Genomic DNA, 23,412 nt, shown 5'->3' on the forward strand with positions numbered 1-23,412 from the left:
TTTTAATGTAAATCAACGCGGGCCGTGCATTTGTTTAAAGTTAGCACGGAAGGTCGTAAATAAAAACCACGACAGTTGACGCAGTGTCGGGTGAGCAGTGTTTTTCGGTTTCAAAACAAGTGGTGAAATCATGAGCAGAGGTTAACAAACGATGCGCTCCGGATATAAAAAAAAAATCGAACCGTTCAAATTGATTTTCGTGTCCAGCGATCAATCGCCCGCATCGCCAAATGTGTGACCCAGAAACGGTTAGTCTAAATATAGAATATCTCTTATTTGCGTTTTGGATGCTGACGTCACCAGGCCTGTTTACGTAAGTTTGACCTTAAACTTCGCTAACAGAAATACACGTTTTACCTAGCTAGGATCGGCTGTCGGGAATTTTTGGTAACACCAAAATTACTCTTTAAAAAAATATTCAGTAGTCTTGCGTTGGGTGTGAGCTACTGATTTAGCGAAGGTAGAATAGAAATCAAGAGAGTTCGTGCTAGTTAGGTCAGGGTTCAAAGTTCACACTTGTTGTGTAATCTCGTGCTGTTGTTACCGGCTTGTTGCTTCATTCTGAACCTCTTATCCAATCAGATGTCTGGGTGGTTGTTTTTTTTTTTATGTGAGACAGGTCGTAGTGAAGGCACGATTGAACCACCCTTCTTTTTATACCAAGTAAATTGTGATTTATTTGCAATAAACTCATATAAAATGTAATACTTTTATATATTTGGTAGTTAATCCCATTTAAGTTTTGTCTAAATGGTCTATATTTAGTTTAGACAAATCGTGGTCTATTTTTAACCCATGCTGCCACCCCTCTCCGCCGTTTTAGAGTGATCAAATTTTTTCCATTGTCGTCTGTACCGGCGTCTTGCGCAACAGCCAGCCCTCTCTAGCGGAATGTCTCGCTCGGGCTATGACGTAACCGACCCGATAACAGGCGGCGGTTCACGAAAACACACGTTGCGTATTTCATTGTCGGCTGGCGATAGTAGCATGCAGTCCCCCGCCGAGTGTCCGAGTTAATCAGCTGTCGCGTTAGTTCATCAGCTGTCGCGTTAATTAATCAGCTGTTCTGCTGTGCTAATGACAGCCTTGTGTTTATTTCAACAGAGAGATGTTAGCTTGTGATTCACCAATCAACTTCAGTGCCCTCAAAGAAAGTTTCTCACGATTTAGGTAAGTTCTTGTCATTATTTTACTAAAACATTAAAATACATACATTCAACAAAACATTTTTCATTCACAAAAATATATTTATAGATTAACTTTTTTTTAAAGTCGAAATAGTGGGGATGGATGGGGAGGGTAAAATTTAAGAACGTGATTAAAAGTTCGGATACAATACCTGACTTGGTCGAGTCGGCAAAAGCTCATAATTGATAAATTCGAAAAAAAAGTCTCGAGTTCAAACCCTCTGGCAGATATGGCTCGATCCCTCCCAACACTAAAAGTTAAGAACGAAGAAGAAGAAGAAATACCTGACTCACGTTAGGGATACAAAGGCGGCTTGCCATAGTGCTGACCACAATATCCTCTTGTATGTCAAGGTCATTGAAAAGGATGAACTCTACTTCATATGTCCATGTGTCTCGGACACGAACGGGAAAATATCATGATCATATTATATCATACAATTAAAGTGTTTCACTGTTTTGATTTAATCACTCTGGTATTTAGACTATATTTTTAACTCATTTTTTTTAAAAATAAGGAATTATCATATACAGCGGGCGATATTACACACGATTAATCTAATTAAGACGGTGTTGTTATGAGAAAATTATAGCATTTTATTTCAACAATGTCACTTTCATGCCTTGGGGTAATGTGTTGTTTGTGAGTGGTTGTGTCGTTTCTCTGGTGTAGTTCTAACTGGAAGCTACAAAAACACGTCGGTAACAAATTTCTACCCCCCCCCCCCCACCACCACCACCCCACCCCTACACACCTATCTATCGACCCGCACCCATCACCAACTCACCCATCCTAAATTCTTCTCTCTCATATCCGCCGGTGTTACTGAATTTTATTTTATTTTTACCTATACAAGTATTACGTTACTTTAAAGGATTTGGCGTTCGTAGAAAGTGATCAAAGGATGACCTCTTTTGAACTGTAAAAACTGTACCCTTGTCATGTTGTGCTAAATACTAATACTGTACCCGAGTACTGTACTATAGTACTGACATATCCTGGAACCGAGTACTGTACCCTAGTACTGTAGTACACTGTACCAATTATTGTCATGTACTTTACCCTAGTACCACCCCGAGCACTGTACCCAAGTACCATCACTTGGGACACTACCATAGTACCATCACTTGGGACAGTCTCCTGATATATTTCCGAGCACTATACCATAGTACTGTTATGTACTTAACCCTAGTACCCTCCCTTGGGACAGTACCCAGTACCATCCCGAGTACCGTACCCTAGTACTGTCATGTACTGTACCCTAGTACCATCCCGAGTACCGTACCCTAGTACTGTCATGTACTGTACCCTAGTACCATCCCGAGTACTGTACCGCAGTACTGTCATGTACTGTACCCTAGTACCATCCCGAGTACCGTACCCTAGTACTGTCATGTACTGTACCCTAGTACCATCCCGAGTACTGTACCCTAGTACTGTCATGTACTGTACCCTTGTACCATCCCGAGTACTGTACCCTAGTACTGTCATGTACTGTACCCTAACATTGTTACCCAGCCAACAATCTGAACATAATCCCCTTAGATATCGATTTTTCTCCTGTAATCGATAGTCCGCTTGAATAGCACGTTGTTGATCTATTGACCGGCATTTGACCGGCATTTCACGGCTGACAGTGAAGCGTAACAAAGTTATGTTATTTACATCAGAATGTGTATTCGCACTTTATGTTACCGCGACGTATGGAGAGCGGGCAAAATAGCGCGAATTCATTTCATGTGAGTGTGGGTATGACTGTGTGTGAGGGAGTGCTCAAGTTGTGTGGGGAGTGTGAGGGAGTGTCCAAGTTGTGTGGGGAGTGTGGGGGAGTGTCCAACATGTTAGATGGAAAAAAAGTAAAAATAAATATTTCCGATTTAAAAATTGTCCATTCGTGTAACACAAGACACCAACTGCTACATTTGTTAGGGTTTTGTTTTTTTTTGTTTTGTTTTTTGTTACCTAAGTCTGATCGAATGTCTTAATGACGAAGCGCATTGAACTATAAGATAAAAATCGATGACATAGCTTAATTAATTCCGTATAAAAATAGTTCTCTATCTAAACATAGCTGAACTTTACCCGTGGAGATTAATTACGTCTAAATATGTTACTCTTCGCTTAACCGCACTGCTATTATCAAAACACAAGTGTTTATCGATGTAGATCTGCTCTAACTTTCTTATTGACGAAATTAACGAATTTATTCTTATACATGAAGTCTTACGTTAGATGTTAAATACATATTTTTTTATCTGGCAATCATCTGACCACTGAGGTCGACATTTTACTGCAACTATCACGTAATTAGCCTCGAAAAACTGTCGGCTGCTAGTCGGCTGCTTATCTGGGTCAAGGACAAAAACGTGTTGCGTAACGCGCCCTCTGGTGATTACATCACAGGCACACTTTCCGCCAGACGGATTATGTAACTGGCCTTGACCGTTGCTGCTAGCGGTTTGGGTGATGGTCCCTCTGTCGGCGTGTGTGTGGGGATTGTTGCCTACAAACTCTCCATTACGAATTTCATTTCCCTATTTCGATTTAAAGCTGTAAAATGCTATATTAATTTTTTACGATTTTTTTTTATTTTGGTGAATAAAGACACCTTGGATGGAAACTTAATTATTAATACGTTGGTGTGAGATGAATAATTGATTCAACATAAAAATAAATACAGCAGCGGTAAGCGTACGTTCTTCACAATCACAACAGTAAGAAAAATGATCAAAATGACGTTCACTGACATTCAGTGACATCTAGTGACATTTACCAACGGGTGACGCCTGCCCCCCCCCCACCCTCCAGCAGCTGTTCCCACCATAGCACAGCATCTGCTGTCCAATCGATCACCATCTACCCTTTCAGATCAGGCCCTTTAACGTTTTGTATTGACTTGATTTGGTTAGGCTTACCGTCTTCGGTGTGTTCCACGATCGATATTTGGGTGGGGGCGGGGAGGTTGAAGGTAGGTTTACAGGTAATTTAATGTTGACGGCCTTACCAAGATTCAAAGGACGGGGTTTGGCTTCAGACAGGCAACAGCTTCTCGTACAGCTGGACACAGTTTCTGGACAAAGGAAGATGTCCTGTATTGAACACAGAACACATTTGTTCTCCTGCCTTACTTAGCTAAATACTTCATTGATTGACGCCTATTTATATCACTCCAGCCCTTTGTTTAGCTCAGGGGTCTCCAAACTTTTCAGTCCGAGGGCCGCATTAACTATCAAATTTCAGTTCGGGGGCCAGTTTCTTCCAGGCATGTCTTTGATTTTTCTGGGCAAAGTTCCTCAGCCATCACCAACAAACGTTTTTTCCGTGGACAAAAAGAACTCCGCGGGCCGGATGAGAGGACCTCGCGGGCCGCATCCGGCCCGCGGGCCGTAGTTTGGAGACCCCTGGTTTAGCTTATAGTACGGATAATTCTATTATTATATTATTTTATACATAGCCGTGTACTGGGCCTGGGTGGGTGGGGGAAGGGGGGGGGGGGGGGGGGTTAAACAGACTATAAAAACTTAAAAGTTCCCTTTCAGACCTGGCGGTCCACGTGACATGGGAAGTAGAGTTCACGTGTAAGCTCTGCGTGAAGTTTTTATTTTCTTTCTTAGTTCATAAATTATTACTAGGTATAAATTTTATGGGCTGAGGGGACATGGGGGGGGGGGGGGAGGGGGCGTTGAGATTTGTGAGGGTTTTAAGGTATTTGCGAAGATTTTTTTTTCAAAAAGTTAGGAACCTCCTCCGTTTTATGGCGATGTTTGATGGCAAATTTTAAAAATGCTAAATTAATTAAAAAATAAAGGTCAAATGAAATGTTTCAGTATTTCCAACATAAATACTTTTACATCGCCCAAGGCTGTGTCTTCGCGCATTAGGCCTATATCATAACACCGTGGTAGGAAACAAAAGGAATGACGTACAGACTTTATGTCTTCGTCGTAGTTTACAAAAAAAAAATATATTTAATGTACGAAAGTCGAGGAAAAACGTTTGTTATATTTGTAATTTGATTCGTTTGTTTGACGTTTTTTAGTATAAAGAATGAAGGGTTTACATCAAAGTGATACTTGTTTTCTAGAATTTTAAACCGTGCAGTCCTAAAGGAATGAATCTTGCTACTACTCCGGAAGTTGAATAATAAGGGAGAGGGGTAATTTTTTTTACGTAACTATACTAATCTATATTGGGGGCGGGGGGGGGATATAACAAAGCGGGCACTTTTATATTTCAAATAACGTTATAACAACCTGTACTTTAATATTTCCAATAACTTTATACTAACCGGCACTTTTATCCAACACATCACATGTAAACCGTACTTTTATCTGTTATAAATAGCGTTATGTAAGGCTTACCTTGATACGCTTAAGCTGACCTTGATCCGTGCTAAGCTTTTTGTACCTTTACTTGGAAAAACTGACGCGTTTAACCTTTTAGCACCTTGACACCTTTATCGGTGTTTTAAATAACTGAGAGTGACTAATCAAGGTTGATGGAGGATATTAATGCTAATGAACTTAAAGAATGGACATTTGTTTTAAATTTATGAACATGAAAGCAACATTGATGAATATAATTAATGCTAATGAACTATAAAAATAGACATTTGTTTTAAATTTATGAACAAGAAGGCAATTGATAGATATATATATATAATGCTAATGAACGCTAAAAAAAGCACGTTTGGATGTAATGTAATGTTTCATCGTCCTTGATTTAAAAAAAAATGTTTGTGATGTGATTACGACACATCTGTGTCACATGATGCAGGATATAAAGAAAGTATTGCGTCATGCTTCATAGAATTTTTATCTTCAGATTGTAGGGCAGTAGTTCTCAAACCTTGAATGGGTTCTCTAAAACTTAAGCAATATCCGGCAGGGCCTTATTTGTTATTTTATTTTTTACGTCGTCAATTTAACAAATACCGTGTCGCTAACCCTAATCAAGAACAATTTTCCTAAGAATAAAAATTCACTTTTAGTTGCGATAATGTCTCGATTTTTTTTTAAAGATGCATGGCACAGTTTCTTTCAAGCATCTCTTGTGGGGGGGGGGGGGGCTCCCTGAGCATATATAAGCAGTGCTACTATTGAGTATGGGTACAGACGGTCAGTTAAAGATGTAGAGAACGGCTGTGTACAGGAATCGTGTGGTGGGTGCCAAACGAGGTGTCCGCCGCCTAGCAACTGAACTCCTAAGCCCTGGATGAATACATAATATACTTAACTATACAGTTGAAGACGCACCTGTGACGTCACACGCCTGTCACACATAGAAAATATATACTTTAACCAGTGTCCCTCCCCCCCTAGGAAATTTCAGTGCTCCCTCAGCAACCCGTAAGACCCCCCCCCCCCCCCGGAGAAAATTGTCTGAAAGAAACACTAGGTACAATTCTGTTCGGTACAAGACAAATGTGTCCCAGTATACTGTTATGGTTCGCTGTATGTACACTGACGTCGGTTTTGTTGGTGGATGGATGGTGCAGGAAAATTTACGAAAAAAATGTGTACTATGCATCCTTTAATAGCCCTACAGACATTATAGATACACCGACCCAAATTCTAGCTCTAGCTTATCACTAATCTGAAGTAAAAACAGCATCGACAGTGTTTAAAAATGGGTAATCGACTATTCTAGAGTTAAAAATAAAAATTGTGCAAAATATTATTTAATTTTAATCAATTTGAAGGCTATTTTTATACTGCATATAACAGCGAATGGTTATTTCAACATAACAATAATATCTAGAGTCTAAATGTTTCTGGTGTATACCGGTTGTATCGCATGTTTATGAACTTGGCCTCCGTTTCGTGTGATCATGTCGCCGACATTTTTCCCGTGAAACTTTTTAACACCACTCGGCGTCTTACGTAAGTAGGTTATTTTTGGCCCCGCGCGTTCTATATTTAGTATCATATTGCATAAGCTGGTTTAATTGGCGCAGAGATTTGCCAGATTTCTGAACGGCGGCGGGCATGAAAAATGAATGAGAGGTGGCGGGGGATAGTGGGTAGGAGTGGGTGTAATCGTCTGCAAACTATCGCTGGGGAAAAAAGCCGAGTTGAATGAAACATGACATTTTAAAAACACGCTCATTTATGTATAGACATATACATTTACATATAGAAACACATTATTGATCGTCACGAATTATATTTTTGTCAATCCCCAACAAATCAGGATTTAACTGATCTTTTTTTTTTTGTAAAAGGAAAAGCGAGATTTATGTACTTTGTCGAGGAAAAGAAAAAAGGACGCCTTAATTAAAGCAAAGCATCAAAGGAAAAGAGCATTTTTTAAAGCGTTTAAAAGAATGTATTACCATATTGAATGGATTGGTTTGTTTCACAATTTGTGAATCACGTCTTAGAAACATAACAAGTAGCCCACCTAGCGTTGTCTTCTTCTTCTTTGCCACTTTTAACTCACGTTGGTACATAGACCATTCACATTATCGTTCTATGCTTTTCTGTATTTTTCTTTTTTTTTTAAATGTCTTTATATTATCTCAAAGAAATGTCCTGTCTTTTTAAATTTAGGGATCTTGTAGTGTGTAGCTATTTAAGAAAACATCATCAATTCTATTTAATACTGAACCCATAACCGGACTATACAAGTAGTATAAAATGAACTTTAAATAGTTTTTATCAATTGAACTCGGAGCCACTTTCCTAACATAATAAGGCAGTGCCGTTGATCAAGAAAGTTGTGGGTTTAAGGACAGTCTCTAAATGAATATGTCCGGCTTCCGGTTGAAGATGTCCGGTCTGCGTCAGAAAGTGACCGTACGTGTGGCAGGTGTGTCCTACATTAACCAGGAAATATGTCGAACATGGAATACATTACTTTTCAGGTCGGCGGGCCTCACCTTGACACGTGACCGGCGTGCTTCTAATTTTAGATTATGAATGATCATATAATGTTATTGTAGCCGGAGGGGCGTCGTGGGCACGAGCCGGAGTGGGCCGCACCAGACAATACCGCGACGCCCTCGGCCGGTTTTTTGTCGGCAACAGCAACAAAAAGAAATAGTAACCGAACACAATAGGAGGGAGGGCATGAAATTTGAACAGCGAGTTGATTGGGGAACATGCCGTCACATGATAGGTTGGCCCACAGCCCGCCCGGCCCCTGGGCCACTCATCGCGCGTGCTACATGGAGCCTCTGACATGTGGTGCCATCACTTTGGACAATCAACCCCCTCCCCGGGCCCCATCCTTTCTTTTCAAATAACTCCCCTCCACCCCCGCATAATCACTTTTGTGAAATAAAATAAAACACCACCAAGAACAGACGCACCTGGGACCTATTAAATTTTTTAACAACATCATGAAACTAGAAACTAATAATTATATTTCCAATCGCTAATTTTAAAATACAAAAAAAAAAAATCTGAATTTTAAAAAAAAAACGTGATATTTTTATCCGGTAACCTTCCAATATGACCCGCCTGTCTCACATTGCATCGAGTTGCCAGGAAACATTTCACAATCTCTAACCCAGCTCTGTCCTTAACATTGGACTATTTTTGCTCGCTTGTTCATTTTGATCTATTTTTTCACTCCAATACAATCAAATTTACAAACCCTCTAGACGGAAGTTTGTGCCTCTGCTAATAACTTTCCTCTAGACTCGCTTGCGCAATGATTGCCGTCGAGGTCTTTGTAGTTTATTTATAGCGGCCAACTCGTGGTGCATGCACGCATTTTACGGCAATTTGTTCCATTTTTTTTTCATTTGTCAAAGATAATTTTATTATCGTGCGGTTTCGTCAATCGGCTGCCTCGTCACCAACATGAATAACAAAAAAGTAATTTAAATTTGTTTTCTTTTAATAAAATGTTTTCATTTCTACATAAAAGGGTTGTTATTTAAAGTGGCATGCCCACGCAATTAGCTTCATGATTATACATCGCTTTTTTATTTTATAATTTGAATTAACAAAGTGTTTTAAATTGAATCCACAATTTAAAAAATTAGCACCTTTCTGTAGAAATGTGGGTGGTTTAGTTGTTAAAAAGTACCATTTCGAACCTGAAGGTGGGGTTAATCTGTTTCTGTGACATCGGCATTTGAAGGGATAATGTGGTCAGCACTATACCCAATTACTTCTACTTTCCCTAACGTGAGTACCCATCATAGCTGGGTGGACTCAGTGACGTGATACGGACTCAAGCCCGGGATCCGAACTCGAGACTTTCGGGTTAGCAGTCGTATGCTCTACTGTTCTATCACGTCGTTCATTTTAGTGTTTAGTCATACCCCAAAATAGAACCACTAGTCTTGGGTGTAAAGTTAAGGGGTCGAGTTTTGGGTATTGTTGGAGTTAGGATTAGAATCGGAAGTAAATTTAGATCTTGAGTTATGCTTAGGGTTAAGACATGCGATACTATAGTTTCAGATTTAGGGTATTAACCAGCAAAAAATGCATTCTAAACCCCGCGGCTATTTTAGAAGTTAATTCATTTACACCCAGAATAGTTTCAAAATAGCTTTTAGTTAAAAAACTTTTTTTTTTAAATGACAAAACCTAACTAGAAAAGTTATAAAATGAAATAGTACCCGTGTGCTATTTTTAGACAGATAACGGAGATAAAAAGCAACATGAGTTATCAACCCTGTCACTGGTATGTAAGCCGGTTTGTTGTTTGCTTGCTCGGTTGCATGTTGTTTGACCTACATTTCCCCGCCCCACCCCCGCCATATTTGTACGTGACCACCGGGTCAGCGTGTCTCAACCACCCACCGCCTCGGTTTGATGATTGACATCACTAAACAACAAGGGCAAAGTCTTAAAAACATGATGCTAACAAATAAAGTAAGCTGTTACCGTATTGTTACGGTAAGCGACGTGTTTTATCATTCAACTTAGTCATCGCCCCACCCCCGCCTTAACTCATTGCTTGGTCGCACAGTGCAAGATTCTAGACGCACCTTGGTGTCAAAAGTCCAAGTCTTAAACCACCAATCTGTTGCTATCATTTCTCCACATTCGGGATGAGCTGTTGTAGGTTATTTCATTTGTATAGTTGGTCGTATTTTCTAACCAGGACTAATGTTTAGTCATGGTCCATTGCAACCCGTCTCAACCCATGGTCCATTGCAACCCGTCTCAACCCATGGTCTATTCCAACCCGTCTCAACCCATGGTCTATTCCAACCCGTCTCAACCCATGGTCTATTCCAACCCGTCTCAACCCATGGTCTATTCCGACCCGTCTCAACCCATGGTCTATTCCAACCCGTCTCAACCCATGGTCTATTCCGACCCGTCTCAACCCATGGTCTATTCCGACCCGTCTCAACCCATGGTCTATTCCAACCCGTCTCAACCCATGGTCTATTCCAACCCGTCTCAACCCATGGTCTATTCCGACCCGTCTCAACCCATGGTCTATTCCGACCCGTCTCAACCCATGGTCTATTCCGACCCGTCTCAACCCATGGTCTATTCCGAGTGTTTGCCACTGTTGATTTATTCAGTGTCGCCCTACATAACAACAAACCCCCTCCACCCTTCCCCCCCCCATCTGACCAAAGCCACATGTTGTTGACAACTGGACTACAGTATTACGTAACAAAAACTCACCCAATAGCCAACGTGGGCTCTAAGAACAATCACATCCCGGCGATTACGGCTAGCCGATTCCATGATGACCCGGCGATTACGGGTAGCCGATTCCATGATGAGCCGACGATTACGGGTAGCCACTTATATGATGGGCCGGCTATTACGATAGCCGTTTGTATGACGGGCCGGCTATTCCGGGTAGCCGGTTCATTAATGATCCGAAGATTACGATAGCCGATTGTATGACGGGCCGGCTATTCCGGCTAGCCGGTTCCATGACAGGCCGGCTATTACGATAGCCGGTTGTATGACGGGCCGGCTAGCCGGTTCCATGACAGGCCGGCTATTACGAACTACACCGAGCTTGTTTACCTTTAAACTAAAGCCCAAGGCCCACGTGTTTATCCCATCATAAACTATTACAATCTTATTGCGTCGCGTGGCAGATGGCGCCAGCTGTGTTGTTGACCTGCGAGTTTTTTGTTTTGTTTCAATGTTCATAGCCTGTTTATGTTTTTAACTTGCCGGTAATGTTTATTGTATTGTTAGAATGTTCATAACCGGTTTCTTTTTTTTTCTTGCCGGTAATGTTTATTGTTTTGTTTAAATTTTCATAGCCTCTTTATGTTTTTTACTTGCCGGTAATGTTTATTGTTTTGTTTAAATGTTCATAACCGGTTTCTTTTTTTTTAACTTGCCGGTAATGTTTATTGTTTTGTTTAAATGTTCATAGCCTGTTTATGTTTTTACTTGCCGGTAATGTTTATTGTTTTGTTCAAATGTTCATAACCGTTTTTATTTTTATTTTTACTTGCCGGGAACGTTTATTGTATTTTTAAAATGTTCATAACCGGTTTCTTTTTTTTTAGTTGCCGGTAATGTTTATTGTTTTGTTTGAAATGTTCATAGTCTGTTTATGTTTTTTACTTGCCGGTAATGTTTATTGTCTTGTTTGAAATTTTCGTAACCGGATTTAATCTTTGCCCATTGGTAATGTTTATTGTTGAGTTTAAATTTTAATTCGAGCAGTATTTTCATCGGTATCTGAAAAGTTGTTGGGTAAAATATCTTGCGTAAACCGGTTTTTTAAAATGGTGTTATGAAGCTGTTTTCATGTTTATTTTTGTTTACTTAAACTGTTTTTAATGAGTTACGACAACATGTTGTTTGAAAGGTGTTAATGACATCACTCATTTACTTTTGAAGTAAACAGTAGCTTACTAACCGGAAAACCATGTTTGGAAGGCCCATGCTAAAAATAGCTCAACGCGGCGCTATAAATAATAACGGATATTTCTTGAAAAAGTGAACGACTTTAAAAAAAAAAATTAACGGATCTGTTTTTCAAGAAGTCATATCTGAAAAAACACGGTGACGCAACTGTGTTTTCTCGGGCCTAGAAAGTACAGGCTATTGTTAAACGGGTACCTGGGAATGCCTGCTGTTGTTGTGATTTGGTCTGACGACGCGAGAGAGAGAGAAAATAAACAGCGCGAGTTACAGTTCTTTAACCTTGAATAGTGCAACGACTTTGGATAAACATATTTTGTAACGAGAAGTGACCGTGTGTCATAATAGTGTGTGTGATTAGTGTGCCACTCCCCGCGTGGCGTAAACATTGACCGTGTTTTAACTCGTCGCTGATATCCAGCGATTGGCTGTTTTTTTGTGTTTTTTTTATCCACTTTAAATCGGTTGATTTAATTAATTAAAAGCTATTATTCATATCCCATCGAATCAGACACCAGGCATCATAGGACGTGTAGCCTAATTACGGAGGTGAAACAGATGTGGTTTTTAATTAGCCCTTATTAACAAAAATAATTATACGGTATTCTGAATAAGCAATTTTCATTATATGCGACATATTTATGTTTTGAAATTCGCAATAGTATAGTTTATCACACGGCGGCTTTAAACAATTAAACTTCATTTACGAGTCTAAAATAGCGTCATTCAGGAGTCTAAAATAGTCATTCATGAGTCTAAAACTACGTCATTCATGAGTCTGAAAAAGCGTCATTCAAGGTTTTGAGATCAAGATCGATAACATCGTCAACAAATTTACCAAGGCAAGAAATCAATCAATAAGTTGAAATCAAACCAGCGGAATTTTTTTTTCCTCCGGCTGCATGACGCGCATGGCGGAACCACACAATAGCCGGTTGTTTATTAAGTGGATCGCACGCTACGACTTGAGCGAGCAGAAAAACATTGTGTTTGTTACATGCGCTAGGTCACCGGTGTCGCCGAGTCCTGGTAGGATGGTAAGTAAGGCATGACTTGCAGTTTGATCCCACACCCCCTAGCCACCACACCCCCACCCCCATTCCACGTGGGGGTTTTATTTTACGTAATAAAAATGCTGTTGTTTTTAAGTAGGTTAAAGGTGGTTTAATTGTAGAATTTGGGGCAGTTGCTTGTTACGTAGTTTGTGAGATTAGGTGAAGAGTAAAAATAAGATCAGGACTTAGATAAGTAGTTGGTAGGTAATGTTTTGATATAGGACGGACGGACGGACTTTGGCATCGCGTGAAATACATAGGTCAGTAGCACGATGGCGTATGGGGGGAGGGTTGCATAGGCGGCGTTTTGTGAACATTTTGTTAATATTTTTTTATATAGCGACGGTAATGATGTGTTCAGATAGGGGAATTTAGGACATGGATAGCCACCCCCCAACCACCCCCTTCCAACCCCATCCGCTCTACTCCTTTAAAAAAACCACCCAGTATTATAGCTATATATGTTGGATTGTACACATCCGTACAGTGTAGAATATGTCACCTTTGGGCACCTTAGCAACGAAAGCAAAAAGTGTACACTTGCTTGAAACTGAAGAAATAAGCCGGCCTGATTACACCCATATGTATTGTATAGACAGGTGAAGTAGAGCGCATCTTTTTTCGATAGGTGAAGTAGAGTGCATGTTTTTCAATAGCAGGGCGCGTAAACTGATTAGCTGTCAAATACACAGAGAGACAAAGTTTAATATACCTGATTTTTTTTTCTTTTCTCCCATTGTGCGTGATTGTTTTTTTCTCAGCCAAATGTAGATCATGATCAATTTGGTCATGACGTAGAACAATTTGTTCCATTTCAGGTGTAGGAGGCTATGATGGGGTGGGGGGGGGGGGGAGAGGACGTCTTATTACTTTCAGTTTTTTTATTATTATTGTCTAGCTTCTACTTCGATAGCCTACACGGGTAGCTAATACTTCAAGCAACAAAAATGTAAAGTGTTTATTTTTGTAATACAGCATTATTATTATTTAAAAATACATTCGTGTAATGTGAATACGTCTACGTCACGGCTATTCTAAAAATAGTCGGCGGCGCTATTTTTATCGTTTAGTATTACGCAAATTGAACTCGACAAGCTTTGGCTGGAAATGTTATCTAAATCTGGCCATCTCTCGCCCGCCCCTGCTCGCCGGCTCCCAATAAAGTGCACGCGCACAGTGGGTGATGCGCTGACAGGAGACAATGACGTAATTCACGCCGTAAACGTCTGCTGACTATTGTAAGGGAGAGAAGAACGTCTGCCGGTTTTGTTGACAGATTTCCTGCCGAGTTTGATTCGATTTTTTTAAATTCAAGAAATATCGTGTTTACAGTATCTGTTCTTGTCAGATTGTTTTTAATTTTTTAATACGTCAAACAATAACCATTATGGATAAATGCGTGTGTATGCATTTATCCATTATTGCTAATAGTTAAATGCATTTAAAGTTAAGCATAGCCCTAACTTAACCCTAATACATTAATCATCACAAAGATATGTGTAGCTGTTCTTAACCTAAGCCCAATTTACGGAGTTACCTACCGTGTTTATTTTTTAATATAACAGCTATATGAGGGTAATATATATATTTATTGTGTGAGAAAAAAATATGCATGTTGATACCCATAATATATTTTTTGGGTACGGCTAATCGGGTAGAACCTAAAAATAAATTCTCATTGATACTGGCAAGTTCTCAACGATGAAACACGACCCCCGTCGACTATAGAAGAATAGTAATTATTTTTTTTTTTTACAATTAACACCAGGGGATGTGATGGCTCTATTGGTTTCACCTATAACGGAAGGTTGTGGGAACAGGGGCGAGGGGGCGGGGAGTCGGGTTATGGGGACGGGACTTAGAGACAAACACCGCAAAAAATAATGTGCACACACAAAAAACGTTTTTCATGGCGGAAGTTGATTGCTGCGCTGCACTATGGCTGCTGGGAGGAGGAGGGAGGGGGAGGGTTGAGAACCGCTGGCTGTCTGTTAGGGGTCAGGGGGTCACAGTAGCTACTTTTTTACCGGTGTGGTGTCTTAGTTCTTTTTTAAGCCTTGATGGTGGGAACAGGGAAAGATGTTTTTTTTTGTTAAGACATCACTGCGCACCGTGTGAAACTTGGTGCGCAAAAAACTCAATGGAGAAGGGTTGTAAAGACGTGTGAAAGGAATTGGTCTCTGTGTGTTTGTGTGCGTGTGTGTGTGCTAATTCAGGGCATTGCACTCTGGTTAATGTATTTGTCTAACAAATTAATTCAAACCGAACGTTTATTGGAAGTGGGCGGTACAGTCAAACGTGGCTCAACTCAACAACCGAATCGTCTGCTAACCTTGTCGGTCACCTGACTGTATTCTCCTTGACTTTAAATCAGAAGACGCCGTTTAATTAATTAGATTCAAAAAAATATTTTCTCCCAACTGTTTTGTGTAATAAGCGGGCTGTACGCATGCGCGTTTTTACGAAGTCTCATATACCAAGTTAATATTTTAATTAGCCTAACTTAAAACCCTCATTCTAAGTCCATTTCTGTTACGATTAAGTAACTTTATTTTAATATTATACAACAAAGCTAATATAAGCTGGATCGGGGGGAAAAAAACTAATGTTATCATAACCGAAGTTTATAAAAAGCTTGAAGTAAAGAAAATAGTTGTTCACCATTAAAATCTTTACCATTGTTTTAGAATCTTTACCATCCGGTTATTAAAAAAAACATCCTTAGGTTTTCCAAACATTAAATTTTGTGTCTAATGCAATTGTTTAAAATTTAATTATAAAAATAATCTTTCTCCTGCCCATACTTACACTATCCCCAACTTAAGCTGATTTAGCTTATAAATTCTTTCCTTCCGTTTTTTTTTTAAATTCTCAAACACGACCAGTTCATATTTTAGTCGGTTGCTATGGTAATACACTTGTTTTCTAAAAGAAAAATTTTACATCTAGAAAGCTCTCCAGTGACGTCAGAAGCTAATATTAACCGTTGACTTTTTTTTCCCCCACGACTACGAATTCTACTGCAGTAACTTTAGTACCTCCTTTGAACGTTGTTGTTTTGTTTTTTTTTATTCCCACACACTATTGAATTTTAATGTGTATTTGTAGCGCCAGTGTATTTCTGTGTGGTGTAATACCCGTGTATTTGAAATACATTAACTTTCTTAATCATTAGGCCAGAGTTTAATAGATTTAAGCTACCAAACGACTAACGCAATCATTCGATAAATCGATGTGTCATCACAAAAAAAACAATCCTTAACCGCACCCTAATACTCACCCTAAGCTTAAACTAAGCATTTTAAAAAACCATCTTAAAAAACGTAATTTTGCAGTTTCTAATTTAACATCAAAGTAACTTTACCCATTTTACATTGTAACTCCTATCCGCCCTTCAAGTTACAACAATTACTATTCACAGTTATAACAATAATTAGTAAAAGACATACAACTTTTGAAAAGTTAATAATTTCTCGGAATGTTGAATTGGTGTTGAGTTGTGATCCTTTAAAATCGTATGTATGTGTTTTAATGTAATACATTTAATAATGAAGTATGTAAAGTAATAAGTGGAATAATGAAGGAATCATGTAGCATGTACTCTAGATTCTATATTACGATTGTTCTGGTTCTCAATAAAAAAAAGAAACTACCATTTTTTCTGATCCTCAATAAAAAAGAGAAACTACCATTTTTTTTTTCTGAGTGAGAAAAACCCCCACCTGACTGATTGCGTCATGTGAAAGGGAGAGAACAAATTATCTCCCCTAACCCAGACGAGCAATGACATTAGCCTCTGCTGATGTAACGCGATCTATTTTTGTTTCGCTCTCTCCCACCCCCACCCCCAACCAGTTTTGTTTTAATTTGTTCCGTTTTTTTCCCCATGCACAATTTTAATATCCCCACTCCAGAATTATGGGTAAAGAATGAGTCATGCATGTTTTATTTCTTGCACGCCATGTACCTCCATAAGCATTTTTTTTTCTATCAATCTTCCAATCTCCCAAGATCTATAAATACAGACACAGAGGGTAATGAATCCAAGCAGTGTGCCCATGCTAACAAGATGCTTTTTTTTTTTTTAAATGAACATTTTTTAAATTTATTTATGCTAACAAGATGCTTTAACAGTTGTACACAAATATACCGTATTAGTTTTATAATATGCAAGGGAATAACAATCAAGTTATAATAAAAATCAGTCTTTTTATTAATTCAATTAACCATTTTATGATTTACTTATTATTATAGGATGAATTATATAATATTTTCCCTTTATAGATAAAAATAAATAAATCAAATTACTAGTGGTAATACTGTTAGCTCTCCGTATAAAATATTAGACCTACATCTACTTGTTTATCTTAAAATGGCGTCTTTTTTCAGCCTACACCGGTACATAACTCACCGTGGCCGCACCTTGAACCCAACTTTTTTTTTATCTCCCTTTTTTTTCTCTCCTTCGTTTGAACAGCCGTTGTCAGGGGAAAAAACTACTTGCACTGATGGATGGGGCGGGCAACAGGGGCGGATAAGTCTAGGGGAAAAAAAACAACTAGCGAGGACAGGTGCCAACGCTTACGCCTGCCGCGGTCAGTGTTGCGCTATTTCCCTCACGCGATGCGGGCTTAAGCTTTTTTAAACCGTTTTTTAACCGTTTTTTTTTCCCAGCATAGTTTTTAAATTTCTCCTTAAACGTGTTCTTTTTTAAGTTGTTTATTTTTTGACGAGATCAACATACACCTGACGAAAATTGTTAGTAAAAGTACGTGTACATGTAGAATTTAGTACAGAGAAATTTGGAGAAAGAGGACAGAAATCTTATCAGTTCATTTATAAGAAGCTGTTCTTTTTATGATATCCGTATCACGCATCGATGCACAGGTATAATCGAGGTAGGGAGTTGGGCTATCGATAAACAAAACATGAGGCATGATTATCATACCTGTACGGGATCTAGGGCTACTATGATAAATATAATACATATTATAAGCCCTTTTTTTTCAAGCGGAATAAATTTTATTATAAGGAGGCAAAAATAAGAAAACGATGAAAAAGTTTTTTAACTGACTGACCGTAAGTTGAGATTCTCACGTGATTTTGTTCTTGCGTGTGGTATAAGCAGAATGTGGCGTGTGGCTATTGTTTGTGTGTTCGTGTGTCTATGTTTACGTGTGCGTGTGTGTGTATGTGTACGAAAACCCAGCTGTGAACACACCTGGCTGCGTGATGTGTCTACCTGTTTACCGTGCCCCCCCCCCATATACCTCTACCTCTACCATCTAGACACCTCCAGCATGACAAACACCTCCACACACCCCTCTAAACTTGATATTTGACCTCCCCAGAACCGAGGTATACCCCGAGGCTAGAGACCTGAGCAAATACTCCAGGATGTACACAGAAGGTGACGCCAAGGACAAAACCAACAAACGCAGCTCCCCGCCGCCCTCTCATGGACCGGCGCCCCTCTCCCTCACCCACGGCTCCGAGGCGCCCCCCGCGCCCTGTAGCGAACAGCTCCCCCCGGCCTCTGCGGCCCAAGCCCACTCGGGGCATAGCTCCCCCCAGCAGTCGCCATCTTCACTGTCGCCCCACTCAGGGAGCCATCAGTACAGATCCGAGCCGCAGAGCCAACCCCCGGCCCACCAACCCACTGCCCATCCAGCCCACCAACAGCCAGCCCACCAACAGCCGGCCCACCAACAGCCGGCACAGCGGTATAAAGATTCCGAAAACCCTGAAACACAACACAACAGTGATTCTGATTCCTCCAGCGTTATGGGCCTTGATGGAAATAGAAGGTAGGCCCTTCTTCTTGCTCTGTTTAATCCAATCCTAAACTTAATATAATCTTAACATTAAGTGTCTTAAGACTAAGATATCAAATATTTTAATTTATGATTTTTTTTAAACACCAATTTTTTCCAAACATGTATACATCGCCATACATAAATGTAAAAAAATCTAATCGCAACACTACGCTAACGGTAAATCCGATGCTATTTTTAGGTTCCGGGAATTCGTGCCCGACGAGCAGAAAGACAACCTGTACTGGGAGAAGAGACGTAAAAACAACGAGGCGGCCCGGAAGTCACGAGAGAAGCGCCGGATGCACGACATGGTCCTAGAGGGCCGCATCAACAGTCTCGAGGACGACAACACCAAGCTGCGCCGAGAGCTGCTTGCGCTCAAGAAAAAATTCCTGCCCGACAGCTTTTCGCAGGAACCCCCGGAAGAGGACACTTCCCGTAGTATGAACGATTCGCCTCCCCCGGCGCCCAATCAGCTGTCGCCACATATCAACCCCAGCAGCCACGCCCCACACGTGACCCTGCCGTACAACTCCCCGCCCCCTCTGTTGTCCGTAGCAGGCGCCATGCAGATGGGAGTCGCCATGTACTCTAACAACACCCGGCCCTATTTCCTGCCGGAGCCTTCTCGCCACGAAACGGGGATGAAGCCGTCACCGTTACCACCCGCCCACGCCCACCATCTCCTGCACCACCACCACCAACACCCCAGCCAGAACCACCAGCAGGCCTACAATCTTGAGATGCTCAAACACGACCCCATAGAAGAAGGCGAGATCCGCCCGCGGGAGAGAAGCAACAGCAACATTGAACGTCGACCCAACTTCCCTCTTGAACCTCCAGACGCCTCTCTCCTCCGCCGGGCCAGCGTCGGCAACTACGCCCAGTACCGGTCTCCTCTAAGCCCAAACAACTCTCAGCTCAACCACCACCACTACCCCAACTCCCCGGCCAACCCCAGCCACTACCTCCCGCGTTGCTATGACAACGTCTCCCACTGGGCCCAGCGCTCGCCCCTCTCCAGCCACAGCAGTGACGACAACTACGACGAGCCGCTGCAGCTGACGGTCCGACGCGACAGCAACATCAGCGCCAACAGCCACAACGCTCAAGACGACAGCAGCATGGACTCGGAGCAAAGCGCCACCCCCTGCGACAAACTCCCGTCATCCATCAGCCCGCCCGCCTCCTCCTTCCCCCTGAAACTCCGCCACAAACTTCCTCAACACGACGTCACCTACGCCAAAGATTTATTCCCCAACCTGGCCTCGGCGGCAGCCGTCACCCCTTCATCCTACACCCCTCACCCTTTCATGAATGGACTCGCCCACCTCTCCGACATGGCCCTCACCCAACCCAACCCTCTCTCCCTCGTCAAATCCGACAGCCCGTCAATATACCGCCACCGGAAAGAACGCGTCGGATCTCGTCGGAACCCGACGGACACGAAATACCTGGACCCAAAATATTTAGAACGCCGTCGTAGGAACAACGAGGCGGCTCGCAAATGTCGGGAGAACCGAAAAACTTTGACCAAAATCCGCGAAGCCAAGTCCGACTACCTGGAGACGGAGAACAGCAAGTTGAGGGATGAGCTGAACAGCCTGCAGGAGGAGATGAAACAGCTGAGGGAGCTCATCGAGAAGAAGCGTCTGGAACAAGGCATCAAAGAGGAACCCAGCTCGGAGTCGTGAAGGCTTTCTAGAACTGCAGGGCCATAAACTGTTCCAAAATAAAAAGTGGTGGTTGTATCTTTAGCAGTACCAGAAAAGTGGTATTTATCATTAACTGCTTCAGAAAAGTGGTATTTATCATTAACTACTTCAGAAAAGTGGTATTTATCATTAACTGCTTCAGAAAAGTGGTATTTATCATTAACTGCTTCAGAAAAGTGGTAGTTATCATTAACTGCTTCAGAAAAGTGGTATTTATCATTGGCTGTTCCAGAAAAGTGGGATTTGTTCTAAAGATGCGTGTGTGAAGTTAAACTCAAGAAACTATTGGTACAAGCCACTATGAAACATTGATATTTATCGTTGAAATCTGGCTAATACGTAGCAGAGCACTGAGGTTCTCTCAGAGTCGTGACAATGAATTTTGACAATTAGAATTGTGAGATTAGAACGGTGGTGTTGTTGAGAAATAGCTACACACCATTGAGGTGATCTGGACTTTATGTTAAACCACTGCCAACTCGTGTGTCAGAACATTGCCAAAGTGTGTACATGACTTGAGCACGGCCAAAGTGTGTACATGTGTAAGCAGTGTACATGTGTAAACACTGCCAAATGTATGAAGAATTAAACTGGCTTGTGTTGATGACGCATGTGTTTACGCTAGATCTATGAACGTTAATTTGCTTGATATTCAGTCAGCCAATAGCTGGTCTGCTTGCTGTTATTATTGTAGTTGTCTTGAAACAAGTCGTCTGATGTTGCTACTATAAACAGCCAGTACTGCTCCCTTAGCTGGCCTTAGCATAGACACCCCTACTCCTCTACCACCCTGCTCCTCTACCATGGACACCCCTCTACCATGGACACCCCTACTCCTCTGCCACGGACACCCCTCTACCATTGACACTCCTACTCTGCTCCCCTCCCATCTAATTGCTCTTGACATCATTCTTTCAAATTCTTGCCGAGACTTGTTGTAGAGTCTTACCTTAAAGTCTTACATTACATCTTACCTTAAAGTCTTACCTTAAAGTCTTACATTACACCTTAACTCTAACATGACATGAGCTGGCACTTTACTTGACCAATCAACCATCTGACCAATCGATTACATGTCCATTCACCAATGTCCAGTTTCCACATATGCTCGTCCATTCACCATAACCATGCTAAAAATAGTATGTTTGTATTCCGTTTTTTTCATTATAAAACTGAAATATTTTCCAAAAGTGCTTTTTGTACTATACTGATGATATAATCAGATGATATTTTGCTCTCTGGGACCTAATTAAATTGTAATTACTGTACATATTTTAAAAGCAAAGTGCTCATCATTTTATAAATTACTCTAAAATCTAATTTTAATTATTGGATTATTATTGCGCTATTACAACGTAATGATTAGTTAGTAGGCCATTAAAACCCATGAATAAATGTACGAAGTGGTATAAAATAAAATACCAAACTATATTTAAATATTTTATTATTGCATGTTGTCATTGTGTTTAATTGTATATTAATTAAGTCAACGTTACAATCTGTTTATTTTAAAATTGTTGTGAAAAAAACGTTATAGAATTGGCCTTGGGAGATGTACCATTTTAACAGTACACTGAATTCCCGATACATGTTTTGAATTCCCGATAAATTTCTAATTTTATCGCTGGTGTTTTTATAGGTGAGTTGTGTTCAGCCTCTTGATATAGATTGTGACTGTGTTAATTTTGCCAAGTTAGCAGAACTTGGGGCGGTGATGCTGGCAACAATCATAAAACAATCATCTGCTAGTGATTGACAAGGATTGCATCAGTGTAGCCGAATAAACTGTAGCATAATATTTAATTTTTTGAGCTAATTTTTTGTATGTATACAACTTGTTTGAAGTTCATATCAAAGCATAATTGTTTGTTGTAAATGATATAGCGGGTAGTTGAATGTAGAGGGGGTAGTTTGAAGTGACACGTGAACAATGACACGTGATCGACTATATGTGTTGAATGTGGAAGAAGATGATTGGTTGAAAAGTTTATGTGAAAATCACATCACATGTTTGTTGATAAATTCTACGGGTTGATGAAGATCACATTTTGATGTGTTTACAAAAATTGCTAAATTTATTGGAAATTGTGTGAATAAAAATTGATGTCAAAATATTTGAGTTTTTATTTTTATTTATCTTTTTACTAAAAAAAATGATTTTGTGAATATGAGGCAGATTTCTGTATGCCCCACATACTACATACATTCTTATATGTATTACATACTACATGTAAGTCCAAGATATGTGTTTGCTATATGCCCCACTTTAGCCATATCACCTCTCAACTTCTAAGACAGAATAACTTGATGCTCTTCCCAAGCAGAAGGCACAAAACGATGTACACGAGTACACAAAAGAAAAACTATGTACACGAGTACACAAAAGAAATACGCTGTACACTAATACACAAAAGAAAAAAACCAACTACACACATATATGGGACGGAGTTGCGTAGAGGTAGAGAGCTAGACTGCTAACTCGAAAGTCTGGAGTTCGAAGTCAGATGAACGCCTGAGTCCACCCAGCTCTGATGGGTACCCAACTCACGTTAGGTCACAGAAATAGATGAACTTCCCTTGCCCCATAGACAGTCATGGAACTTTACTTATAGTTTACTTATATTTACTTTAATCAAAATTAGGGTTGAGTAAACGTCTTGATATTAGCTAGACGATGGTTGTCAATGGTAAGTGGTTGCTCCAGAGGTATAACGAAGGGGTAGTGGGTATATATGTCCCCGGGCGCCGACCCTAGGGGCGCCAAAATGGGTTGTACAAAAAAATTAAAAGCTCATTTTAGCTGCAGTTTTGAATTATAAACAAA

The 23,412-nt window shown here is 40.5% G+C and overlaps 1 protein-coding gene across 1 annotated transcript; it reads left to right on the forward strand.

Moving 5' to 3' along the window:
• The first annotated feature begins 606 nt into the window (after nucleotides 1–606).
• On the forward strand, nucleotides 607–22,694 carry LOC131934766 (uncharacterized). Its single transcript, XM_059290885.1, has 4 exons — nucleotides 607–701; nucleotides 1,105–1,170; nucleotides 18,409–18,864; nucleotides 19,073–22,694. Exons 2-4 carry the CDS (start codon nucleotides 1,109–1,111, stop codon nucleotides 20,565–20,567), a joined length of 2,013 nt encoding a protein of 670 aa, XP_059146868.1. The 5' UTR covers nucleotides 607–701; nucleotides 1,105–1,108; the 3' UTR covers nucleotides 20,568–22,694.
• The last annotated feature ends 718 nt before the right edge of the window (nucleotides 22,695–23,412 follow it).

The sequence above is a fragment of the Physella acuta genome, unplaced genomic scaffold (assembly GCF_028476545.2).
Source record: "Physella acuta isolate Inbredline_101_S28 unplaced genomic scaffold, ASM2847654v3 ptg000117l, whole genome shotgun sequence".
In the NCBI taxonomy this organism is placed as follows: domain Eukaryota; kingdom Metazoa; phylum Mollusca; class Gastropoda; family Physidae; genus Physella; species Physella acuta.

What these genes read in the sequence shown, in the direction of transcription:
- LOC131934766 (XM_059290885.1), top strand. Translation starts at nt 1,109, where the DNA reads ATGTTAGCTTGTGATTCACCAATCAACTTCAGTGCCCTCAAAGAAAGT. An exon ending in GAAAGTTTCTCACGATTTAG is followed by an intron (nt 1,171 to 18,408) that starts GTAAGTTCTTGT and finishes TGACCTCCCCAG; the next exon opens with AACCGAGGTATACCCCGAGG. An exon ending in GGCCTTGATGGAAATAGAAG is followed by an intron (nt 18,865 to 19,072) that starts GTAGGCCCTTCT and finishes TGCTATTTTTAG; the next exon opens with GTTCCGGGAATTCGTGCCCG.